The sequence below is a fragment of the Barbatula barbatula genome, assembly GCF_947034865.1.
Source record: "Barbatula barbatula genome assembly, chromosome: 5".
NCBI classification, from domain to species: domain Eukaryota; kingdom Metazoa; phylum Chordata; class Actinopteri; order Cypriniformes; family Nemacheilidae; genus Barbatula; species Barbatula barbatula.
The window spans coordinates 7,693,647-7,715,680 of NC_136769.1; the positions used below are offsets into that span (position 1 = coordinate 7,693,647).

The 22,034-nt window shown below is 39.5% G+C and overlaps 1 protein-coding gene across 3 annotated transcripts in view; it reads left to right on the forward strand.

Moving 5' to 3' along the window:
* The window catches only part of rapgefl1 (Rap guanine nucleotide exchange factor (GEF)-like 1), a 29,414-nt gene extending 7,532 nt beyond the window's left edge, over window positions 1-21,882 (forward strand). For all 3 annotated transcript variants that reach the window (XM_079457641.1, XM_079457642.1, XM_079457643.1), the window contains exons 2-15: window positions 3,434-3,512; window positions 6,483-6,633; window positions 7,042-7,139; window positions 7,789-7,901; window positions 8,568-8,735; window positions 8,926-9,023; window positions 9,498-9,620; window positions 10,223-10,401; window positions 10,733-10,823; window positions 11,464-11,514; window positions 11,932-12,019; window positions 15,317-15,381; window positions 16,422-16,476; window positions 19,593-21,882. In XM_079457641.1, coding sequence (XP_079313767.1) covers window positions 3,434-3,512; window positions 6,483-6,633; window positions 7,042-7,139; window positions 7,789-7,901; window positions 8,568-8,735; window positions 8,926-9,023; window positions 9,498-9,620; window positions 10,223-10,401; window positions 10,733-10,823; window positions 11,464-11,514; window positions 11,932-12,019; window positions 15,317-15,381; window positions 16,422-16,476; window positions 19,593-19,717 — 1,484 coding nt within the window. In that variant the 3' untranslated portion in view covers window positions 19,718-21,882. The remainder of the gene's footprint in view (window positions 1-3,433; window positions 3,513-6,482; window positions 6,634-7,041; window positions 7,140-7,788; window positions 7,902-8,567; window positions 8,736-8,925; window positions 9,024-9,497; window positions 9,621-10,222; window positions 10,402-10,732; window positions 10,824-11,463; window positions 11,515-11,931; window positions 12,020-15,316; window positions 15,382-16,421; window positions 16,477-19,592) is intronic.
* Window positions 21,883-22,034: the final 152 nt, after the last annotated feature.

A 22,034-nucleotide genomic window follows, 5' to 3' on the forward strand; every position in this document is an offset into this window, starting at 1 on the left:
ACGATCCAAAGAAAAGATGGGAGTCGATGGGTGAACTGCCTCATAGAGCGGACAGATTTTGCAGGGGGTTGAGATCAAGCAGATATGGAGAACAAGTGCAGACAGCCCCGGAGAATAAACACAGATCCCCCACACAATGTGGACACACAGAGCGTCATGCCAAAAATCACCAATGCGAGAAAAAAGAGATGGAGAAAGCAGAGCACAGGGGGGTTGAAGAACGTGTGTGGGTAGTGTGAGGTTTTGATGCGATAGGGCCTCCATGGTAACGGAATGTCTATCATGGTTTATGTAACGCACCCCGGTCCTCACCATTACGCTCTTCTGAAATCCCAACCTCCCATCTCCAGTAGATTACAGACTACATGGACCACATCCATGCAGCTGGAGCTCCGAGTGCTCAATGACACTTGATGACCATTTATTGAGCTTGAACCCCCCAACCTGGCCCAACCCACTCCTGACAAACACACAAATAACAGCACCCTCGCGTGCACCTGGAGAATCTGTTTTGTTTGTTTTTTTGCATTTCTGAAGACTCAAGGAAGTTTTTCCTTAACTTTAGGTCTATCAAGGTTATTTGCTCAGCCGAAAACCGGAGCACATCCAAACGGCCTTCAGTTGCGCACACGCCCCGTTCCCTCCCTTTATCTGATGGCGGTAGGAATGCGATGCTGATGGGTGTTTGTCTGAACTCTCGGTTTGTTCTCACAGCACGAGGGCAAGGACACGTGATGGTGTGGAGAATACATGTGCAGCTTTGCATCAGATTGTAAATGATTGTGTGTGCGTGTGTGTGTGTGTGTATCAGGGTAGGTGAAAAATGTTGTTCTGCTCCTACTCATGTAAATTTGCTACACTTTATGCTTTCATAATGTAAACGGGTGAGTCGAAAGATGGATGAAAGAATGCTGGAGGATGTGGGCACAGTCAAAGAAGGGATTAAATGGAGAAATAAGCTTATGAGGTCATATTTAGATTTTTTGTGCTGGTTTATATGTTCAGGCTCAATATCACGAAATAAATAAAGGTGGATGTCATATATTGTTGATATTATGCCAATAAAAAGCACATATTATAGGGATAGTCTACCCCAAAATGAAAATTCTGTCATACTCGCGCTTAAACCTGTATGACCTTCTTTCTTCTACAAAGCATAAATGAAGATATTTAGAGGAATTTTGGTAACCGTACAGCCCCGGCACCAATTTGCTTCTATTGAATGGACACAAATCCAATGCAAGTGAATGGGAGCCGTTGCTGCTCGGTTATACATGAGTAAACGATGACAGAATTTTCATTTTGGGGTGAACTGTCACTTAAATGCTTGAATTATGAGTTAATTTTTATAAGCATAAAGCTGCAACCAAATTTTTGGCTCAAAACTGATTCGTCCAAGCTAGATGTGTTAAGTGAGGACAGCTGGATGCAGTAAATGTCTGCGCTCCTGTGAATATTCTCTCTGCTTAATATTATACGCCTGAGGGAGGCGAACAGACCCACGCTAACATGTGTCTTAAATACCGCCGAAGTGAAAGTTATGGAGACTTATAAACTCGTATTCAATCTCAACGGTCCTGACAAACGCTAATGAAGAGAGATGGTCATGGAAAATAATGCCTGTTTGACTGAAGGAGCCTCTGAATAATTCCAGTCAGCGCTCACAATTACACGCTCATTACGGGACTAAAAGAAAAGTTGATTTAACCCTCATTTTCTGTTCAAATGTGTTTCTAATCGAAACCAGATATTACTGAAACAATATCCCTCTGTTTTAATCGCACGCTAGTCGGATATGTGACCGGTATCAGGTCAAAAACAGTGTTTCTGGTAGGATAAAATAAACTTGACAGGAGTTTATCTCAACTCTATGCACAGTAGTCAGAAACCTGAAATTCATTCACTTGTTTATGTGTTGGTTCACTGAGACCCCAAAAATGGTACCAGATGTAACTGTATTAGGGAGGACTGTTGGAGTGTATGAAGTGGACATTTTGTTTATATTTCATTCTCATAAGATAAGTCGTGAAATGTGTGTATGAGCTTTTAAATGGGCTTGGAGACCTAAACTGAACCCGAGGCTTGATATGTTAGACTTAACACCTCGTAATTGACTCACGGCTTTCCGTTTGGACTAAAAGTAGCTCGTCTTCTGTGTGGTTGTTAACACATGTCTGTGAGGACGTAGCAGCTATCAAAGGTTGTAATGAACCCTGGTGACTCCACCTCCAGATATTCCGATCCGTTTTTTTACACAAACTGGCCTGGCCTGCCAACTTAACCAAACGTTTATGCCTTTGCATGTCATTTGTTTTTTTGTGTTTACCTTGATTCTCATGCATCTGTATTACTCTGTACATCTGCCGTACTCGTTTGTATTTTGTCCGTGTGTTTCCCTTTTTTCTGACTCAGTCTTTAAAGTCAGGGTTGCCACGGCAACCTTAAGAGATCTGCAGCTTCCAAGATGTGGAAGGAGCTAGACTCGCATGCCCTCTCTAATGTAGATACAGAGACCCCAAACGGCACACGGAGACTTGAATTAGAAAACAAAAGGTCAAGCCAAATGGCTTTTAATTTTGAAAGAAATGAAAAATGTTCACGCTTAACGTTTACAAAAGTATGATTATGTGTAAAACAATGTATGATTAACGTATTTAAGCACATTGATTTGGCACGAGAATGCTCCAGCTTATTTTCACTCAACTGATGTGTTCATTTTGTGCCACCGACTCTTTTCTCGTTCCCCTCGGCGATCACATTTTAATAGTTAAATATCAATGATTTATGCGCTCCACATCGATATAACCCAGATACATAATGAGCATCATGTCCTGTCTTTAGCCAAAATACAGTCTCCCAAAATCTCGCTGTCAAAATGTGCCACAGATCGCAAGAAAGTACACACTAGATAGTATGCAGATTCCTTAAGACAGTTTTTCATAGTCTCGCTCTTTCATTTCACGTGTACGATTCAATGTTTATACAAGCAATTTTGTTAATGACTCTTGCTAACGGCGGTGCGACACTAAATCAAACGGTTCCGCGTGCAGAAATGCTAATGTTCAGATCAACTTAAGTGTTGCCGCAGTCTGCAAGGGCTGCAAGTGTCAGATATGCGTTTACAGCACATCACCGCAGCGTCTAGGAGTGTCTCAGCTACAAAGTGGGCCAGGAAGCAACATGATTTATTTTATCCACAATCCCGCCGTCCTTGAAATGAAAAGTTAGCGAAGGTGAGAGCTGAAGTTCAACACTGCTTTTAAACGCACGCTAAAAGAGTGCGTCTTCACAACCCGTGAAGATACCTGCCCTTAGTCTGTTCTTGTGTACTTCCTCTGTTCTCAAAATAAAGGTTTGTCTTGACAAACATTGGCGTGTTGTTTAGAGGTTGTGATGATGTCAGTAATGAGGTTGTATTCTTCTGTCTTTTCAGAAATACTCCTTGATGACTTCATGCTGACACACCCGATCTTCTTGGCCCCGGACAAGTTCCAGCAGGTCTTGCTTCAACAGTATCCTTTCCTCATAAGTGTCAGACATGCATCTTTTAACTTCTGTTAACCTTATGTGGCCATCCACAAACTTTAGAATTAATAGAAGTATTAAAGAAACCCTCACAAAATTCACCCCCCAAAATTAAAAATTCAATTAACTCATCCTCAAGTTGTTCCAAATGTGTATAAATGTCTTTGTTCTGAGGAAACACGGAACCGTTTGCTCACAAGGATTCTTCCGAATATGTTTCTCTGTGTTAATCAGAATAAAGAAATTGATACAGATTTGAGGCAAAAGAAAATGCTTAAATCATGATTTTACGTTAAAAGTTTAGTGTTCTGAATCGGGTTAAGGTCAAGAAACAGTTAAACAGTTTTATTTGGTTATTTTTTTAACCAAATAAATAAATGAAGTTATAAAATAATAAATAAATAACAGATTTGCAGCTTAATGTTCATATTGAGGTCTTGATTTGAGTCAAATCGGAGTTCAGTTTGCTGAGATATCTTCCGATTCACAACATGAAATGCATGAGATTAATGGGGTGCTTTTCTTTCGATATCAATTCTTTAGAAGAATTTCCGAAGATTGAAGAATTTTCATCTCATTTCCGTGAACTGATTCAGAAGAACTGATTCCTCAATTCAGAAACTGATAGTATTGTGATCTCCTTTGAGTTTTTTCGATTCAGGACCGTCTTGACTAGATCATTTGCGATACATAGATTGTAGATCCACAGCACAAATGCGTTTTTAAACGCCATTACAAACAGTTTTTTGTTCCCAATGGTGCGATCGGAGCTGTGATAGCGTCTAACATATTTCTGTGTTCGGTCTTTGCGTAACACTTAACGCTATCTTTTGCTTTGAAACTTTGCCGTCCGGCGCAGAGCGTTTCCATAAACAAGCAGCATTATCTGCCAAAAACAGCCAACACCCCATTACACACGCAGCTAAGACACTCCACATTTTCAACCGCAGGGGGCTAAAAGCAATAGCACGGGCTGTTTACGCCGGGACAAAATTATTTACCAATTAGCCGCAGTGCTAGTCTACATCAAGCTAACTATGTTAGCGGCCCGTCTCCCTCGCCAGCCACCAAGGCTGCCAATATTCAGATAAGGTCTATGTGTGGAATGTATTTGTATTGTTAGCTTTAGGCGTTGTGTCACCCTTCTCCCCCCCGTCTTTCATTCTGTGACCTACATTCCTTCACTAAGTGCGGCCCCCCAACCATAATGGCGTCTAGGGGCTTGTCTGTGGGCTTTAAGCATAAAGGTATTCTTAGGAAGGATCGTCTGCACGCTACAGTGCTTCTAATGCAGCGTGTCTGCAGATCTGTAGACCCCCGACCACACACACACACACACACACACACACACAATGTCTGCATACGGCAATCAGTCTCCCCTGCTAATCGCTCCCCAACTGCCAGAACCACTCCGTCTCTTTCTTCCATTTCCCTGCCATTTATCTCTCCACTTCCACACCTTTTTTCCCGGTCTTTGACTCGACCTAATCCAGGCCTGATCAGATCTTTTGTTTTGGAAACACAGCTGCTTCCTGCTTAGTCTCCTCGTTTCCTTCTCATCAGTTTATTAACGGATTTAAAGGGATAGTTCACCCAAAAATGAAAGTTCTGTCATCGTCTACTCACCTTCAAGTTTTTCCAAATCTTTCTACATTTATTTGTTCTGATGAACACAGAGAAAGATATTTGAATGAATGCTTAACACCAAACGGATCTCGGCCCCATTGACTCCCATAGTACGAGAAATTACTTCATCACTTTTTTTATTCTGTTGAACACAAAAGAAGACACTTTGAAGAATATAGGACACCAAAGAATATTTGACTACCATTGTATTTTTTCCTACTATGGTAGTGAATGAGGAGCAAAATTATGAGCTGGTTATAAGCGTTCTTCCAAATATCATTCTCTGTGTTCATCAGAACAAATACATTTATGCAGATTTGGAAGAACTCGAGGGTGAGTAAATGATGACAGAATTTTAATTTTTGGATGAACTATCCCTTTAATAAAACTTTAAAGCACGTAAATCTTTTTTTACTTTGCACACACTGGTTTGGGCTCAACACACACACACAGTGTTTGAGTAGCTGAGCGATCAAAGCTCACAGGCCGAGCTCCCGGCGGAGTTGCTCTGGCCGGCCTCCAAACCGCTCTACAAACCGCTATCCAGGACTCGTGCGGAGTTCATTTTCTCCAGCTGCCCGCCGGCTCACACTGCTGCCAAACGGAGGTGGCGGCTACTGATACAAAGTTTCGAGATCCGGGATGCTATACGCAGAAACTCATGCTCCAGGGTCTTTTTCAATTTTAGACTTGTTTCTTATCGCAAGGGATGCTGACATTTTTATCCTGCATATTGGGATTGGGATAAGGGTGTAGAGAGTCTTTGCAGAATTTGAGAAAAAAAATTGTTTTGCTCAAATGCTTACAGTGTGACTTACTGCTTTGACTTACGTAACCATGCTTGCAAAGAAAGATCTGTGTGTGTGTTGATGTTGTAGTATGCGTGCGTTCGTGTGAGTAAGTGTGTGTGGGTGTAATGGGTGTGTTCCATCGCCCTCAATAGTTTTCAAAGGTTATAATTATTCTGTCTGTCTAGCCACAGAGCTGTAGATTTTGTTTTTCCAGACCTGCATCTGCGTCAGGTGATCGGACAGCGGATGTCTGAGCATGTGTTTATCCACACGCACTTATACACCACTTCAGTTTTTGTGTTTGGATGTCCAGCCGTACATATATTGTGTCTGAATGGTGGACTTCTTAACCAATAAAGTTCCGGTAATCATTGGCACACCAATCAGACCCGAGCAGAGAGATCATGTATGTCTATATAAAGAGCTTAGTCTGCACGTGCAGGTGTAGACATGTGTGCACATTTATATCCAGAGTTTTAAGTGAGTGCAGGTGTGTATTCGTTGGCTGGCGAGTGTGTTGTTTCTTAACCGCGTGCTCAGATTCAATGCAGACGGGAAGCAGGGTGAAGGCTGGCCCGGCTGGGATGGAGCGGAGCGGAAAGTTGCGGTTCTGACCGTGGCCTTCCGATATCTGGATACGTATAGAGACTTATTACAGGAGGAGGGAGAACGGTCCAACACCTTCCCAAAGGTACCGTACACATGAAAATCAACCAGAATGCATGCAGATTTATGTATTTTGTGCAGTTATTTAGAGAGTTTTTTTATATAGTATGAGACTGTCAGGGTTACAATGGTAACAAAACACGTTTCAAAAAGCATCCAACTTCGAAACAATTTCGTTTTTTATGCTCTGGTTTCACCTCAGCGTTCACTAATAAAAGACAAACACACCTGTGTTATAGAATGTAGCTTTTTTCACAGTTATACAAGAGTTATTTTAAACTTCAGTTCTTCTGTTTTTCCTCACGAGTTGTTTTAGAAGTCAGCGCTCAGGCCAGAAGCTATAACTTACTGTTTTTACAATTGTTTCTCATTACTGTAGAAAACATCATCATCATATTGCTTCTCTGTTTTCTTCCTCTCTGTGTTTTTTTAGGAACTGTATCTGTGCGCTGTTCAAGATCTCAGCCGCTTTCCAGAGTTGGTGGAGGACGTCCTGAAGCTTCAGCGCTGGAATGAGATACTACACACCCCGTAAGCATCAAATCCTCTTTATTCACACTGTACAACATGAATACAAGAAAGAAATTATTTTATGAAACCTTAGAAACAGAAGGTCATAATACATATCGGTTGAATTTGGAAGTATTAAACCCCGCAGTGGCCCTTTAAGAGCTTGGGGGGAAGCAGATGATGGTTTTGTCCGTAGGTTTAGTGTTTTTTTACTGATTGTGTCTTAAAAGGTCTTTTCCAAGACTTTCATAAAACCTCAAACATTTTTTGTAATCCAGTTTAAAGAATTTAGGAAATGTTTCTTTCTCTGGCTCATGAAATAGGTAACGGTCTGTTTAGTCTCAGTGCATGCGGCGTTTCGGTTTTAATGGTTTATTCAGCACTGCAGTCTTCCTTACATAGAAGTTCTGTTTAAACGAAACCGATGCCATTTCCCCTCAGAGACGTAGTGTGCTTTGCCTTATTGGAGTTGGAAATTTCTCGAGGTCCAGCCATAACAAACAGTTAAAACACTCAAGAGCAATCCTAAGATACCTTTTCAATGCAATTTCCAAATCCCTAATTTACTCATTTAGGCGTGCACTGTTCATGTCTTTTAAAGAGAAATAAATTACTAAATTATTGACAGCTGAACAACTGACCGATGCGTTTCTCTCTTTATTTCAAACAGGGCAGAAGAGGACAAGGAGAGCCGTAAGAAGCAAGTTCGTCCACTTTTCCGGCACTTTCGGCGTATCGATGCCTGCCTACAGCCCCGAGAGGCTTTCCGCGGCTCAGATGAGAGTATGTTTTCATAGTGTTATTACATATTACATAATATACTAGAAAACTAGAAAACACAAAAAAACACAAACATCATCACTATCATAGACTAATGAAACTCAGCAGCGAAAGTACAAACTTTCTCATTGATCAATTGATTCCCGACTTTAATAACCTCCTGGTTTGCTTAGTCGTGCAGAAACGCTCCTGAAGTAGTTTCAGTGAATCATCTTATTCATTCTTCTTTGTTAAAGTCCTAGTGCGCTTCCGCATTCAGACCAATATGACAAATCGGGTCACATGGAACGTCTGCCAAGTTTTGTAGATTCAATGAGCTCATCTGATGGAATGAGACTCCACGCCAAGCTAAGTGATTTCCCAGACGTTAATCAATAGGCAATCTGACAGTACAAAACGCTGCTGACCCTGAATCCTCCAGTGACCCGCGTTTTGCTTTTGTTTGAGCGGAGCTGTGGCTAGTAAATGAAAAAAGTCAATACTTTACTGTACTAAGTGCTGCTTAAATATTGCAGGAAATTAATTTTATGACAATGACTTCTGAATAAAATCATGTGAACTTTGGCAAGCTATTTTAACTTTTGCCATGCTTGCAGATCCAGATTATCTATGAAATCTGTGTGTATTGTCATGTTGAATTGCAAGACTGACTATCTGGTTCTTGATCAGTCTTCTGCAGGGTTTACACACCAGATCACTCGTACGTGACCATTCGCAGTCGCCTGTCGTGTCGTGTTGGGGACATCTTGGCGCTGGTGAAAGAAAAGCTTCAGTATAGCGAGGATCAGCCCACCCAACCTGCCAACCTCATACTGGTGGCGGTCACCTCATCTGGGGGTAAGAGTGATAAAGTCATTAAAGTTTAACCAGTTTAGCCAAGATGTGCACTATAACCTTTTCTAATGCAAACATTCAGGGTTAAAAATATATATTATTCTTACACCCGTATCGTTGTTGTGGGAAATGTCAGTGTTTGGGGTTCAATGTGTATGTTTTAATGTCCCACGTGAATCTGTATTTGTTTCAGAGAAGGCCGTGTTCCGTCCCAGCGACGAGGCTGTTTTCACAACTCTGGGCGTTAACACCCACCTGTTTGCGTGCGAACCATTGGAGCTGGAAAGCCTGGTGAGAACCGTTGGCGAGATAGTGATGTGAGGAGAGGACAGGTCGTTGCCACGGAGACCTTTATAAATAGCATCTTTAAGTGCACAGTATATGTGACAATCATTTGGGAAAATCATTTATAGTAGTACTACTTAGGAAAAGGTCAGCAAAGTTGATGTCTTGTGTATTGTACAAATATAAAAAACAAGAGCTATATTATTCATTCTTGTTTTATGCAAGAAATTATAACTATAATGTTATTTGAAACTATAACTATATTTACACCACACCAGCGGACGATAACAATAAAGACTGTGAGGTCCAATACATTAACAAATCTGAGATTACGTCCAGCACAGATCACTATGTGACAAAAACAGTTAGACAAAACAAAGGTTATAAAACAACAATACTAGTTGGACTGTTATTCTACATTTGATATGGGGACGTGTCTATTGTGCTACCGTCCTGTTCTCACACTCATATTTTCTTTAGATACCCCTCCCAGAGGAGATCCACTGGTCACCGGGTGACAGCAAACTCCATGACATGAGCGCAGAGGAGGTGGCCAATCAGCTGGTGGTGTTTGACTGGGAGCTGTTCAGCTGTGTGCACGAGGTCAGGACACTACTGCCCTCAAACCATCAGTACAGCTTAGTCTAAAACACAAACATGTTCACAGTGTCCCATAAAGCTGTTTCATTATGAAATCAGTATAATGAAAGATAATATCATCAAATCATGGGAATATGACTGAACCCTAAAGAGCTTTACAGGGACACGTAATAGGACACTAAAAGATCAGAAGACAGATTTAAGTGTGCATTTAACTTTGGTTGTAATTCGACTTTAATTGGGAATCAAGGATTTGTAATGTTCAAGATGTTAAAATGCAAAATAAATGTCAGCCATGCCTTCATGTTGTTTTAAATGCTACAGTCCTATCTCACAATATATCCTGTGAGTGAGTGAAGTTTTCCCTGTTCATGTGATTTAAAAGCTTAGGATAATGAATAGCTCAACCCAACCTAAAGTTGTCATTCATTCATTGTTATGTCATCCAAAACCTGTATTTGATGCAGAGCACAAAAGAAGATATTTTGAGAAATGTCTGAGAATGTCTGCGAAGCTAAAAAAGCCCAAAAATAACTTGCACTGTTTTCCGTGTGTCTGTATCCCAGTTCATGGCTGATTTTATTTATCTGGATTTGTTTGCGCAGGTGGAGTTTGTGTGTTACGTGTTCCACGGGGAACAGGCTCGCTGGCGCCCCCTCAACCTGGAACTGATACTGCAGCGGTGCAGCGAGGTGCAGCACTGGGTCGCTACGGAGATCCTGCAGTGCCAGTCTCTCCCAAAGAGGATACAGCTGCTGCGCAAGTTCATAAAGATCGCAGCCTTGTGAGTGTGTGCTCGGTTATTCAAATATTGTCTGAGGATTGACGTCAGAACCGCAAACGTGTTAACATATGGCCGCCCTCTTGCATCAACACCTGTTCGGGATTCAGCGCCTCGGCAGGGGTGTTGTTAGTCTTTTCAGACTCAATGTCATTTGTCAATCATGAAAGATGTCACGTACATGTAGAAGTTACGTGTTTAAGAGACAGTAGCAAAAATAATCATTGTTACTAGAGACTTTTACTAACAATGTAGCGATGTCAGGAGAAAAACATTGGGTGGCACTTTTGGTTTAAATCGTGTGCTTTAACAGTTGAGTTTCTATGTGTTTTAGATGTAAACAGCAGCAGGATCTGCTGTCTTTTCTGGCGTTGGTTTTGGGTTTGGACAATCCTGCAGTCAGTCGCCTACGCCTGACCTGGGAAGTAAGTGCATTTGTTTTCTGAGTCTTTCGCTGTTTCTTTCTCTCTTGCACTCACACACTTTAGCACCTCTGCCTACTCACCAAAGCGTTGTGTGTTATTCTCGGCAGGAGGTTATTAGCAGTTGTCATGGTAACAGAACTGAATTAGAAGTTCTTTGCAAAAAGAAATAATTCCAAAGCTGTGTCTGAATTTGCCCCCCATCTCCTATTTAGTGCACTATATCAGGTGTCCGCCATTTTGTAGTGTTGTCCGAAAAGTAAATAAACGTGGCAACATTTGTTTTGTTCTCTATATTCAAAACGAATACAGTTAACGTGACAAATAATGTAAAAATGAAAACAATCCATAAAGCCACACAGGTGTAATATAAGCGTTTTGACCAATGTCCGCGACAGTACTGTCAGACGCAGGATATATAGTATTACGCCAGCGTCCGAAATGGTTCACTCATTTTCATTCACTTCTTCCCCATATAGTGGACTATTTAGCATTCGCTATATAGGGAATAGTGAATGAATCTATCTTTAACTTTAATGCCAAAGTTAATTAAAAGAAGAAAAAATTTTGTTTTCAATATACGATAATTTGATGGCACGTGATTTTTGTCTTAAATTAATTCATTGCGTGTGTGTTTTGAAAGGGTTTGCCAGGAAAGTTCCGTAAGCAGTTTCAGCAGTTCGAGAGCATTGCGGTGAGTGTTTATCCATCCATCTCTTACATATCACCAATGAGATTTTATAGATAACACATTTTTTTTCCCCTCGGGTTAGATTAAATTTATAAAATAAATATTAAAATATCTAACTATCAAAATATATAATATAACCTTTGAGTTATTTATTGGTCAAAATTATTAGGCAACAAGGCAAACCACAGCATATCTTATGAATTTAATGACAATATACAAAAATGCACACCCTTGAGTTGTTCCAAATTCTTATGATGAACAAAATAAACTAGTAGACAAAAGTGCTCCAGAGCTGTTTGCTGTCCCACATTCTTAAAAGTATTTTCTTTTGTGTTCAAAAGAACAATTAAATGTATAAAGCCATTTTTCAACTATGGTAGTAAATGGTTTGGAACTTGATGATGATCATGTTTGATACAGGACCCATCCAGGAACCACAAGTCATACAGGGACCTTCTAGCAAGCCTGAGAGCACCTCTCATACCCTTCACTCCACTGCTGCTAAAGGGTAAGACACACATACATCTCTGATGGGCGAATTTTGAGACGTCCATATTTATCATACCCTAATCCTACCAGAACCTGTTCACATTATTAGATTTGAAGTGAAACATACACAAACACACCGTCATGGTGATGTACCGCTGGTTTCAGTCTCCCAGCTGCTCTCCAGATGCGTTCATATAAAGCTCCTTCCTGTCGTGGCGGTTTGTTTTAAAGTCACTCAGAAAAGCTCCACATTCATGTCCCTCTGTTCGGCAGCTCCTGTGTATGGAGAACTGCGGACCCCCGCGGGGCCAAACATACACCTGGAGCCACATAAATGCACATTTACAATACAGACACACACATACCCAGAAATGTCTGCGTATGATGTAAAGAATTAATGAATAGCAGCAACGCGTTCACACATGGCTACAATGATGTCTTGCTGTGCGTCTCAAAGCAAACTTTTTCCAACGTTAAACTATAAAGGTACCAGGGATATTTGAGAGAAAAGGAGTGTGTCTACGTGTGTGTGTGTCCAGAGTTGTTTGTAAAGTAGCTGTGGGCACCTCAGATTTAATACCCTGTAATAATTGTAAGAAAAAATATGTTTAATATCTCAACATTTTTTCTACAAAAAAGAGTTTATAGGGAAGTTTTGCATCCCTCATGTTTCCTAAATATCGCAGAAATGTCTGATATTGTGCTCAAATATGTGTGATAAGGTATAAGTAGCACGGGTATATTTGAAACAATACGTTGTACGAGTCAAAATTATCTATTTTTCTTTTATGTCGAAAGTCATTAGGATATTATGTTAAGATCATGTTCCATGAAGATATTTTTTTTGGAAACGGAAACTTTTGGTATTCCTCAAGATTGGTATCTATGTAAAGCTTAGAATTCCAGCTTTCGGGTTCATCTTCTCCACAGCATCATTACAGCTGTAAGCCAATAGAGATTGTTAAAACAAATCTGTTTCCTTTTAGCTACGGCCTGCTACAGCGCCTCTGATGGACTTTAAATGCGATTTTTCTCAGTATTAAAATTTCTTTGCACCCTCAGATTCCAGATTTTCAAATAGTTATATCTCTTCCAAATATCGTCATATCCTAACAAACCATACATCAACGGAAAGCTTATTTATTCAAAACATGGGCTTATAACAAGTTTTGTGGTCCAGGGTCACATTTATTGTGTAGCTATTGTGTTTACTCTCAATGTATGTATAGACATGTATAGTCTGAGAAGTTTGACATAAATGATAGTCTCTTTGAGACTATAGTCTTCCCCTAGTATCTGCATGCACACATCACCTGGCTACTCGTACACTCTCACAGACACACATTGAAAGGCAGCTGTTATATTCTCACCCGTCTGTTCTCTCGCCATCTCTTCACTTTCTCTGTATCCTTCCCTGTACAGTAGGTGGTCATGACTCAAGTTTGTCAGGATCAGTTGAACATCAAACTCTGTGCTGAGTTGTATACAACAGAGAAAAAGAACAGGCTCTAGAATAAGGAAAAACGCCGCCTAATTAAAAATAAGTGGAAAGACTTCAAACTATGAGAAGACAAAATTACATTAATTCTTAAGAAAATTGCGCATTTAATAGTTGCTAATGTTCATGTCTAAACCCCTAACACACAGACCGCTTATCCCAGAAAATTGCCATAAAATTGCCAGAGCGCCTTCTGTGTGAACGCAAACGCATGCCGGATTGATCCGAAAAGTGATTCTGGAGACGGGACTTTGTGAGATTAACAGGATCAGTCCCTGAAAGCGCCCTGTGTGAACAAAAGGCAAAAACAATGGCGTGAAAACCCTGTAGTGATGACACGCATCTATAATAAATAATTTGGCTATGCAAAGACAAATATAGAGAAGCAAGCTTTAGCTAAATCATACAAGAGTCATAATCACCAAACTTAAGGTCAGATGCGAGAATCTGCTTCTAAACGCAGTTAAACATGAAATTACTTTTATCAAAACTATAAACACGAAAATACACAGAGCTTTAATAAACTTGATCACTTTCCAACCTTTAAAACATGGATGTGTGCACCCTGCGTGCTCGTGCTGCGGAGAAGCCTGTGTGTTTCTGTGCAGACACTGGCTTGACTTTCACCTGAACATTGAAATTGTTTTTGTTGAGAAAAACACTGCAAACAATGTAAACATGATGATCATATACCGACCTAAGTGTGTATTTACGTTTTTTGAAGCATTATGTGGAATACGCTTTATTCATGGATTTTCATTTGATCTACTTGAGTTTATGCCAAAATGGTTACAAAATCTAAATTCTTAGAAGCGTTTCTCAAACTTTGTTTAAAAAAATATTTTTTTAAACCCACATTTTTGTACATCATTTTACTGAAAAATTATTATACAAGTAGCTTTGTATTGCAATTAGATTATGTTCCATAAATGCAGGCTAATTTTGACTTGTATTACTTTATATTTTGTCATTAAGGACATTATTTAATGTTATTTCATTATTTACACCGAACAAGCCTGAACAATGTGCTTTTATTTAATTTTCATACGACATTTTACATTTATCTTATATTTAGCGTAAGCTGGTTGGGCTATAGGTGTTTTTAGATGGCTAAATAATGCAATTTGCATTTGTTGTTATAACTACCTTCCTTTATCTACTTCCAAATTGGCCTAAATAATCTCTCCTTTTGTAGCATAAATTGCTGCTTTTTGCAAAGATGTCAGTTTTAAAACAAACTTTTTTTATTTATATTTTCTATTGGTAAATGCAGCACAACGAAGAGCATTGAGGCTCAAGGAAATATCCTTTACCGTGATCAGCCCAATTTTCACGACAAAAAAATGCACATATTACGTCAGGTGTGTATACGGGATCTTCACAGGGTGTGTGAACGCACGCACAGATTACATAAAATCACCGGTTGTGTGAATGAACAAAATCTAACGATCCCGGGACACTTTCCTGGTCACATTTTCCGTGTGTTTTCCAGGATCTCTGTATGAAAAGGGCTTTACTTTCAGCATTTTTTCCTGGTGATATTATCTCTTTCTTTCTCTCTGTTATACAGTAGACCACAGATCATGACTTATTACGGGAAAATTTAAATTCACTTTTCCCTCAGTCCTGTTTTCCAATGTAGAACTTTACATAATCTCTGCAACAAAGATGCCAGACGAGTAATGGCAGGATAATGTACCATTTACATTGTCATTTAGCAGACGCTTTTATCCAAAGTGACCTACAGAGAGTTCAGGGAGCAATAAAGCTTAAAGAGTTCCTTTATTATGCATTCACTCTCTCTCTTTCTCTCTGCAGATTTGACCTTCCTCCATGAGAGCTGTAAGACTTTCCATGGGGAGCTGGTTAATTTTGAAAAAATGGTGAGTTGGCATATATAATGGAAGCAATGATGTGCTTACACACACACACATGATCACATTTACCAAGCTAACATTTTAGCATAACTCCGTATCTATATACGTCTAAGATTTTATATATGTTTTTTACATTAAGTTAAATAAAACTTTGGTAACACTTTGCAATACGGTTGTATCCGTTAAAATTTGCTAACAATAAATACATTTTTTACAGCATTTATTAATCGAAGTTCATAATAATTTTAGCATTTACTAATACATTTATTAATACATTTTTGCAATCAAAATTGGTAAACTATTAATATTAGTTGTTACTCGGCTCGTTGGAATGCTTGATTCTGATTGGCCAGTCGCGACATTTGCAGGTTTGTTATTCCCAGATAACAACCTCTCAAAACTAATAACACACTGTAACCCGGATGCAGCAAATCATTTTGATCATTTATTAAATATCTGTCTTTTATTATGTCCATTATTTTTAAAAGTGATTAAACCAAATTGCCTGTTCGTGACGTTTAAGGTATGCAAATAAGCTAATAAAATATAAAAAATTCACATTTCATGTCCAGTTGATTCTCATGTGCCAAGTAGCCAAGTAATAAACAGGATAATGTACAAGCTGCCGGCTGTTATCGCGAAATAAGACGCAAGATCGTGTCAGGTCCAGATAACACTGTCAGGGCTTATTTCTGCGATAACAACCGGCTGGCTGTACATTATCACTTACTTAATGCACAATGAACATGAATAATTGTATTGACATTAACTAAAAATTCTAAAAACGATATTGCTCATTATTAGTTTATGTTATGTAACACATGTACTAACGTTATCTAATATAACCTTATCGTAAAGCATAGCGAAACCTTTAATGTTTTCAGAATGGAACAAAAACATTCATAATGCATAATTCATAATACGATGGATCATAGGTTCAGATGATTGTATTACTCATTAATGGCTGTAGCTTCATGTGGTGTGTTAAAACCCTGGAAGGATGGAAGGAGTGTCATATAATTATTCTTTTTCTGTCCCTCCCTCAGCACAAAGTGGCCGAGATGGTTCGAAGCATCAGGCGGTTTAGGAGCAGTCAGCTAGGTACGAACACTCGCACACATACACCCAACTCTGTATACACCCACAGACAGATAGACATGGACCTGTCAGAAAGACGTGGAGCAGAATGAGAGCACGTCTCCACCCGCCAACATAACTTACGTGCATGCACACACACACACACACCTGTCTAGCTGGATTAATTCAATGAGACTGCTGCTCCACCCTGCCACAGCCCATCTGTTTAGGACAGCACAGCCCTCAGGGGGGGCACGGACTAGAGGGCACCACTTCAAAACACACGCGAATATACACACGCCCACAACATGTGCATACACACAGGCATGCAACAGCTGGCCAATGCTTCACAACACTTCAATACTTCAACAACTTGTTTGTGTTGGTTGCACTACCATGTGCTGACCTTAGACCAGTTTGGGTTCATTTTGTCGCGTGGTTCAGAAAACAATTACGTGTTTAAGAAGCTGGTCCTAGATCAGTAACACTGTTATCTTCTATAACAGTAGAAGTGCTTTTGGTTTCAATACCTACAGAGTTGGAATTCACAACAATCACACAAACAAAACCTTGTTCCATGGCAACCACGACGTTGTACGAGGTTGCAAAGTTGTGAGTTGGTTCGCACCTTCGCAGGAAATAACGCAAAAAGACCGCCTGCACTATGACACCGTGACAAATCTTTCTCTTTCGGTTCCACTTCAAGTTACTGTTTGTTTTCACGTTGTCATGCATAACTGTGTCATCAACATCATTTTTTGATAACAAGGATCACCACATGCTAAACACAAAAACAAGCAATAGCAGTGATAATGGCATTGAAGAACATTTACTTTTTAAAAAGAGACTTGAATGTGATGTTCGGAGTAGAGAAACGTATATTGCCGCTGTCCTTCTGAAACCTTGTATCTCCATATTTTGTGTTTTTGATTTTTATAATATTTATATATATTATATATCAGTTATGTTTTTTTATGTTTGTCACTGGGTTTTGCAAATTTCTAAATATCTATAAATAGATAGTGATGACTATTTTTGAATAAAAACGTATATTTCGTATTAATATTGAAAATAATATTAGTAATGGTGATAATAATAAGTGTTATAATAACAATAATAATCACAATACTCATAATATCATAATTCTAAAATGAATATTTTTGATATTCTGTCCTTTCCCCCACTTTACCAGTCTAAAAATAGTTTGTAGTCTGATCTTATTGCAGATTTGGCATGCGTTACTGCAATCTTAACAAAACATAATAAACGACAGTGTCTGTTGTTTGTATCTACAGAGCAAACAGCTGCTTGGGGGTGTTACCAAGATGGCCGCCAAGTGAATCAACCTGCCTTAAAGGGTCTTTGTTATTGTTTAACTTTAATTTAGGAACACTATAACCAAACTCAACTTTGCTTTTGAAATGACTCACTGAGAAAATAGCCCCCTTTGGCTATGACTTTATTATTTTCTAGCTCTTCGTTCAGTTGCTATGCAGTATCTCCAGTGACGTCAGCGTATTGAAGTCAAGCGGCAGGTCTCAGTTTGTCAGGGTGCTCATCTTCCTGTCTTTCCGCTGAATCAGGCCTGTAATTATTAGGGCTCATTCTGTCTCCATCTACCTGAGTGGATCGCCCTCCTCCCTTTCCATTAGACGCACCGATGCCCAGACAAGCACACTGGACGTTTTCTTTTCATTTTAACACTCCATTTGCTCTACATGCGGCGAGTTTCATTTGGATGGTACTTTGGATGCTGTGTCCCGTTTGCAATGACATTTCTGTAGCTGGAGATAGTGACGTGTACAGGCCAGAGGGAATTCATTTAAATGGACAGATTGTAGATTTCTGAAATCACACGTAGCTCCTCACGCTCGCGTAAAATCAGATCTGAGATGAACTTTGAGGGAGCTACTCGCATGTTGGATCTTATGACTGTGTAATTGTATTTAATGCGCTCCTGCTGTCGGAGGAGGGATGCTGCAGATATGAGCAGGAACTTGATCTTCCGTCAGTTTTATGATATATGCTTGTCGAATCAGCTCTTGTGTGTCGTTTTTATCAGAGATCAAAAGGATTAAGAGCAACGTTCAGAGCTTTAATGTAAAGAAACATGTTTTCTATCCTATGTATTATCCTCAAAGGAGTTTTAGAAGAAACTTTGTATTGAATTGAAACAAACCAGAGTATCTGTTATGTCTCACAGCTCAACTGTGCATCAATAAGTGTTCCTCAGGCTAGTGCTTTGGGTTTGGAGAGCTAAGGGGAAGTTGCTCTCGGATCTGCAGGTACCTGCAGCAGCATCGGTCGTGCCAGAAGACATGATTGACAGATGAAACTGATGCAGAGGCGGAGTGACAGGTTTTCTTTCTAGAGATCAGAGAGGACAATGTGCAGCTATTCATAGCTGCTGAAAAGAGCTGTTTTCATTCCTGCCTCTCTTTCTCTGCTCTTGCGGTTTGATGTTTCTTTTAGAAAAGCGTGGCTTAGCAACTGATGCTGTCACTAAAGTTAGGTCAGTTGGACATGTGAGTGAGCGAGTGATATGAATGCTGGTATCTCAGCTCTACCGCTCCACCATGTGGTCAAGCTAAGTATCAAATTCAGATTCTCTTGAGGAGAAAGACATTCCAATAGTGAAGATACAGATATCATTTCAATTCAAGTTTTTCCATATCGCGCTTTTAAAATGTTGCATTCTTTCAGAGCAGCTTTCCACGAAAGAGCAGCTTATTTTTAACTTAGTCTAAAATATTTTATTGGCTAAATATTGGTCTCATGCGAAGTAAACATTCAAGCCATCATGTTATCCAGTTTCTCTTTTCTTTTTATATAGTTGAATTAACGCTTAATTTGCATCATTTACCAAAAACCAACAAATCAACTATGATCAAATGTGAAAGGTTCATGGACTATTATCTCGCATACAATAGCTACAAACATTAAAGTGGAATTTAAATATGGTATATATGGATAAAATATAAATGAAAGTATGTAAATTTAAACCATCGACTAAAATATAAAAATGTACATCTTTAGCAGAAACATGTGAAATAAGGGGAAAAGAAAAACACTATTCCTTTAATAGCTTTCTTTCTGTAGATTTAATGGAGTTCTTTTGTATTTTTTATTCTTTCTCGCAGCTGTGGAGGCCGAGCCGTCCCCGTCTCACCTCCAGACGAAAGCGTACGTCAGGCAGCTGCAGGTCATCGACAATCAGAACCTGCTGTTTGAGATGTCCAGCAAGCTGGAGCCAAAAGACATGTGAACACACAAGCCATATCTCCACGACCTCTCTTTCCCTTCAATAAACCCCAGGTGCACCGCGCTTCATCGTCGCAGATCAACCCAGCTGTGCTGTCAATCATCTCAGGCTCCGCCTCCACACCAGGAAACTCATTCATGGAAACGGTGTGAATTGTGATTTGAGTGAATCTGTGTCAATGTTCTAAGTATCACCCCACGTAAAGGTCTGGATTTTATTTTACGCTTTTCTCGCTGTTCACAACTGAAGGGAAACCTGTTTGCACTGCCATCAGTTGAACCGAACCAAACCGACAGCCGACCGGGTCGCCGGCCCTTATCATAATCACAATCTCTCGTGGACTTTTCACACGGGCCATCTGAAACGCAGGCCGATTTGATCGTTGATTCTTGAACCTTTATCCCAAACATCTCTTACAACATGAGACAATCTGACCTCCTGACCTTTGGTCTTCCCAACCCCCCTCCCGCCAACATTGGCACTTACTTACCCTCATTAGACGTTAGTGTTCTGTACATATAATGGATCCCCAGCCATCAAAGGAGTCCCAAATCCAAGACCAGCGCCTACTTACAGAATCTTCAACTGTACCTGTTCATGTAAATAAGTCTCAAAGAGATTCACCTAAACACTACAGCAAGCTAACAAAAGCCAAATAAGATTTGGTCACTCTTTATATACAAGATTGATACGACCAAAAATAAGTGACCTAATGCAGTATTTTCACTTTTAACTGTGACAACCTCAGAATTGATCAACTATTTTAACATTAATATATGGATGGCCCAACCTTTACACAGTCGAGCACTTTGTCCCAATACGTCCAGGCCATATGTTAAAAGGACATTCGCTAAAGTCAGGGAAAAAGTAAACTCTCATGACTGAAAAAGTTTTCTTTTCACTTATCATAAGCTACAAAGACTGTATGGATTGACTCGTCTTGGATTGGACCCTCAAGATCTCCTCCCGAGGTCATACAAGAGAACGCCTGTACATACATCATGTAAATAGCTAAATAAATATTAATGACTCTATTTTATGTAAGAGATATGAGAAGGACTCTCAAAAGGAATATTTGTTTTGTAAATCAAAGAACCAAATGTATGTGTACAGTTTAAATGAGGACCCAGACAGTGTCTGAGGTTATAGAGGAAAGAATTGTATATTTGCTGGTTTCGTTGTTTGGGTTTGATATCATTTCTTATCCATTACAGATGACGTGTACATATCCTCTGTTTTGGTTGCATTGGTTTTTTTTGCGTTCTTTATCTGCAATGGATAAATTGTACAGCATGTTGATGGTTTAGTTGGATTTTGTTTGGTTTTTTTTGGTCAACGTTTACTTAGTTTTTATCTTTTTAAAGCGGGTATTCTATTGTTGTTTTGGTTTTGTACAGAAGTCCGTGTTTACAGTGCAAATTTCTGAAACTCAGACATGTCCAATGAAAGATAAGAGGGCGGGTGGACACTGTCCCGCCCACTTTCTTGATTTGAGACAAAAATGCATCTAAAATAAAGTGATGAGCACTTGAGCCACACTGCTTCAGATACCTGTGTGTGTGTGTGAGGACCCATAGATTGAAAACAACACAACACAGTGTTAAAGGTATAATGTGTGAGATTGAGGAGGATCTGTTGACAGAAATGCAATATACGTAACTATGTCTTCAGAGGTGTATAAAGACCTTATAAAGTGACGCATTATGTTTTTATTATCTTAGAATGAGCTATGTCTATCTACATACACCGCGGGTCCCCTTGCATCGAATTCCCCATGTTGTTCTACAGTGCCCTAAACGGACAAACTGCTCTACGGAGCGTAAATACGTTGCCTCCTTGGCAAAAAAGTTAAAACGTGGCGACTTTGTCCTATGTCAGCCACCGTATTGCTTCCAAATGAGGCGTTGGTTGCAATTCACAACCTCACCATTGGACGCCGCTAAAATTCACAGACTGGACCTTTAGTTTTTACCCAACGATTGGTTTTCATTTATTTATAACCTAAAAATGTTTTAGAGTACATTTGGATTTGACCCCTTTTACTAAAGTAACATTTCTTTCTACAGAAAATGATGAACTATGTATTTGGTTTTCAAGAAACAGAAAAGTAATTTAAAGTAATTGGTTTCATTTCAAGTTAAATAAACTCACCATCACATTTTATCGCTTAAATATAGAGACTTTTTTTACCACGTAGGTCTAAGTGTAAATTCTAAACGCATGATGCTTGAACAGAAGCTGGTAAGACAAAGATGGCATTGTTGTATTTTTTTAAAGAATCTTGAAGGAACGCACGCACCTGATACAAAGTGGCACAAAC